The sequence below is a fragment of the Arachis hypogaea genome, chromosome 1, assembly GCF_003086295.3.
Source record: "Arachis hypogaea cultivar Tifrunner chromosome 1, arahy.Tifrunner.gnm2.J5K5, whole genome shotgun sequence".
In the NCBI taxonomy this organism is placed as follows: domain Eukaryota; kingdom Viridiplantae; phylum Streptophyta; class Magnoliopsida; order Fabales; family Fabaceae; genus Arachis; species Arachis hypogaea.
The window spans coordinates 16,740,615-16,745,543 of NC_092036.1; the positions used below are offsets into that span (position 1 = coordinate 16,740,615).

General features: G+C 31.2%; 1 protein-coding gene across 1 annotated transcript; it reads right to left on the reverse strand.

Annotated features, from left to right (window-relative positions):
- Positions 1 to 2,566: 2,566 nt before the first annotated feature.
- Positions 2,567 to 4,598, reverse strand: LOC112799538 (probable WRKY transcription factor 15). The gene is made up of 3 exons (XM_025841697.3): positions 3,430 to 4,598; positions 3,130 to 3,258; positions 2,567 to 2,973 (listed from the first exon to the last, which is right to left on the reverse strand). Exons 1-3 carry the CDS (start codon positions 4,215 to 4,217, stop codon positions 2,814 to 2,816), a joined length of 1,077 nt encoding a protein of 358 aa, XP_025697482.1. The 5' UTR covers positions 4,218 to 4,598; the 3' UTR covers positions 2,567 to 2,813.
- Between the last annotated feature and the right edge of the window lie 331 nt (positions 4,599 to 4,929).

Below are 4,929 nucleotides of genomic sequence, written 5' to 3' on the forward strand. Positions count from 1 at the left end.
CACTAAAATTTTTGCTATAAATATATTTTTATTAGTTAAATATTAATGTTTTGGACATATAATTTTTTAAAAAATTTTGTATTGTATATTAAAATTTATGTGTTGTGTATCAAAATTTTTATAGTCTAATTTTCTAAAAATTTATAAGAAAAGAAGAAGATGAAGACAACGACGACGATAAAAAAATGTCATCAATTATGTGTTATTATGAAAAAAATGTCATTTTAATATGTCTATATTAAAATGGTTATACTAATTATGATGTTTAAAAAATGTTATTGTTAAAATGAAGTAATATTTTTTAATTATTTAGTAATGTTCTTTTTGAAAGTATTATTAAAAAAAATGTTACCAAAATATAAAATAAAATATAACTTTAATTTTATAATATTTACATAATCATTATAATTACTATAAATCATAAATATACTAGAATCTATTCTAAAATAATTGATATATATAAATAATGAATAAATTTTTTATCTTTTAAAATAAAAAAATAATCAATTACTTCGATTCGTTTCAATTATATTTACAAATATAGATTTTAATGTTCGTAAATTGCAGTTAAATTATAAAATTTATTGTAAAACACGTAAATTACACCAAAATTCAGAGATTTACTCATTTTTCTTAAGCTAATATAAATTGGATCAAGTTGTTGCCATTTAAAAAAAAAAAAAATACACGAAGTTCTTTATCATGCAAGTTAAGTACCTTATAATAAAAAGAACCGAGATTAAGAATTCGTTTTAGGGATGACAAATTGACAATAAGTATCTATAGATGCGGAGACTTTTTTCTCATTTTTTATTCTATTTAGTAAATTGTTTTTTGCTTTTGTCATATTTTTGTCATGAATTCTCATTTATTTTTTTTATGTGGACGAAACAGATATTTACGGATATTTGTAAATATCCGTGTATATTAAATTTTAAAAAATAAAAAAATAATTATAATAAAATTTTATACAATTTAACTATAATGTATTAAATTAAATTTAATTCAAACACATTTAATAAAATAATATAAATATTAAATCAACAACATATAAATTAAAACAAAACAAAATTAAAAAGTTTTTAACATAATAAATGTGAATAACATTATTTTTTTATTCTTAAATTATTTTCTTTGAATATTTAGTATGCTAAAAATATAAAATAAAAAAAATTTACAGGAGATATAATAATAAATATCTTTATTCAAATATATTAAATATATATTAAAAATTAATGACCGAATACATGTTAATATATAAAATATATATTTATACATAAATATGATAAATTTTTTTATATATTATTTTCATTTATTTGCATGATGATTAAGGAATAGCCACATGCGTGTGATTAACAAAGAGAGGGGGGACCCCATTCTGCACAACAAAGTTGACGTTAAGGCAAAGGCAAAGAGAGGAGAGGGCAAAAGAACAAATTTGCAAACAAGGTAGGACCCACCTTTTCTTTCTCTTACTGTTACTAATAAGAAGATCTTATCAATTCCCACACCCACCCATTTTGACTTTGGCATTGGTTTTCCCACAAGAGCCAGTCTACAACATCCAAACCCTCTCTTCAAATGCACTCCCTTCCCCACCAAACCTTTATCCTACAATTCCAAAACGAGTCCAACCAAAATTTTCATATCAAACCTTATCTCTCTCTCTCACACATTATGATCATTATTTAATTTTAATATTTTTATCTAATTTTGAAATACATTCAATATGTAACTATATTCCTTTGCTTTTGAATTTAAAATTCAAATCCTATTTTCAGAACTCAATTATTCCAACCAACCAACTTGAAAATTTAAAATCACATGAAGGAATAAAATTTTAAAAAATATTATGTATATATTAAAATTAATTACTAAAATTGAATATATATACAAATATATATTATTTAATTCATATTTAATGTATTTTATATTCTAATATATACATTTATTTAATATTATCCTAAAATTTGTTCAGTAAATTTTTTTTTTTAGAATTTCTAGCATTTTTCCTACAATAATCCAAAAGGAGTCCAACCAAAATTTAGCATTAAAAAACATCTCTCTCTCTCTCGTTTAGCCGTCCCAACTAGTAACTGCCAACTATTTCTCTCTCTTATTTAGTCAACCGTCCTATACACGACGTGTCCTTCCCATTCTCCTCCAATTCTTTGACTAGGTCCCTTTCGTTGCTTTTTCTACACTTTACTCAATTTCAAAGAAAAACCCGTTGAGGCATTGAAAGTTTGAAGCACACATCCCACAAATAGTTGAGAGATGATGAGAATCCAAGATAAGCACCAAAGATAAAGCAACCAAATATTGGGCGGGGCAAAGATTAAAAAAGTTATAAATAAGATTAGTAGTATATATTAGTAAAATAACCCCACTTGCTTTTTTTTTTATACTTTTGAGATTGAAATCCGTTACCAAACCCACCATCTTGACCTTTTCATTTTAAAATTATGATAATAACAATAAATAATGGTGATGGATGGATTCATTCATTCATTCAGTGTCTCAGCCTTGAGGAGAACGAAAAAAGAAAAAAAAAAGGAATCCAATATTGTACAGAGAAATGGAACACCCACTAATTTCTTTTTCTTTTTCAAAGACTAAAAGAAGCCACAGCTCTGGACTTTGTCACTTGAGCAAAGCTGCAATTTCCACAGGCCATCATCAACCATTCTCCCCACCATTGGAAAGTATTTAAATAAATAAAACATTGATCTAAATATCTGAATGACTTGTGTGTACTAATATAATAAATAAACCATGTGACAAGAAGAAAATGATTTGATATTGAAGACTTTTCAAGAGGATTCTAGGATGAGATTAGTAGCATCAGCTGCAGTGAGAGAGTGATTATGTTCTCCTTCATATGTGACTACCAGCATAGATGGATCATCCAAAGCCCTCTCTACATGCTTCCTTGCTGGACACCCTCTTACACTGCTGCACTTGTAGTACCCCCTATAATAATCATTGTTCCAAATCGGTAATTAACACTCACTAGTCACTCAGACTCAGACTAGAAACAAAATACATAAGGAAAATTTTGAAATGATTTATAAACAAAAGCTTCACATTAGAGATATAATTAAATCAAATTTATATTAGATTATTTACCTTGGATGAGGGGATCCTTTAATAGGTTTCTGACCATATTTTCTCCAAGAGTAATCATCCGGCGGAATATCAGCCATCTTCAAGCTTATCGCCGGCACCCTCACCACCCTCTTCAACCTCATTTTCCGGCTGCCCATAATCCAAAAACATTAACAAAAAAAAATCATATAAAATTCATGTTAAAATTCAAAATACATATTTATATTCGAATACATTATTGGCTGATTTTTCATATACACGAAATATTTATATATATAAAATTAAAAATTGAAACAAGATTTACACCATTTAATCAAGTACCTCTTTTTGGAGCAATGGCAGCGGCTAGAGGAGCTTCCACACTTCCCCGAACCCAAATTCTCCGAGCTGCACTTCCTCTTCAGCGAAGACGAAGACAGAGGTGGCTTCCCCGCAGACGAAACCTGCGACAGGTTCGTGATCTGAAACGCCGGTGCCGGCGACGACGACGAGGGCTGTTGCTGGTGGTGCTGCTGCTTGGATTCACCGGCGGCGGCGTCGCCGGTGAGAGACGATAAGAACGAATTAGCAGCAGAGGAGTACGAAAAGTTGATAGTCTTAGACGAAGACGACCTTTCAAGGACGCCGTTTTTGGGAATCAGGTGGTGGTTAACGAGGCTCTGTAGTTGTGGTGGCGGTGGTGGTGGCGGTGGCGGTGGAGGGGGTGGGATCTGCTGCAGAGGCGTCGCATGGAAGACCCTGTGTTCTTGAGAAAACGGTTCAGTCTGCGATTGGGAAGGCGCGTGAAGAGGTCCTCTTCTGAAACGCGCGTGGCCGGTTCTGGTTCGGCCAAGGAGAGAGATAACTCTCTTGAACTTCGAAACGGCGACGTCAGCAACGGCCTTGCAATCTCTCTCGATTGATAAAGTAGCGTCAGAGTTAACGGCAGAAGAAGAAGAACCGTTAAAGTGTTGGTGCTGAGTCTGGGAGAGAAGCCTTATGAGCTTCTCAACGCTCTCTAACCCAGACGCCGCTTCTTGGACGGCGTTCTCTTCAGCCTTGGAAGTGGCGAAGCCGCCGCTGCTGCTGTTGTCGTTCCTGTAACCACCCATCATGAGCTCAACGGCCATAGTGGCATCACAACCACCGGGTCAAGGAAAAAAATGAGAAATGAAAAAAAGGGTTGAGTGTTGAGAAGAAGAGGTAAAATAATTAGGAGAAGAGGAAAAGAAAGAAAAAATAAAAGAGAAAAAAAGGGGGTAGTGTTTGACAAAAGAGGGTGGTCTAAGAAGTAAAGGGTACCCTATAGGGTCCCCTGGTCAAATGTAGCCATAGGATACGGCTTGTTTGGTCCACTAGGGTGACTGGACTGTCTCGCTATCTTGTTACCGTCAGATCAATGTAGATCCGGTTCCAATATATAAGATCTCTCAGGGTATTTTGGTCACACTGTGAACGGAGAAACACAGGAGCCTTTTTTTTCAATAAAATATTTTTAAGAATTAAATTTGGGTAGTATAATTGTTGGAGTCAAATATTGCATTTATTCTAGTTATTATGATGGTTTTGACTTACTTAATATGACTTATTAGTTATTACTTCTTCCTTTTTTAAAATTGGTTACTTTACATTTTTTAAATTTTATCTTTAATAAATATACTATAAAAATAGAAAAAAGTCAAAACTTTAATTTTATCCAAATATATAAATTTTTTAATAACTTTAAAATAAAATGATAGTTATTTTAGAAAGAAAAAAATGTAAATTTGTAACTTATAGTAATAGTACAACCTATAATTTGTGTAATAAATGAATTATTAAATAAGTCGTATATAAAATATA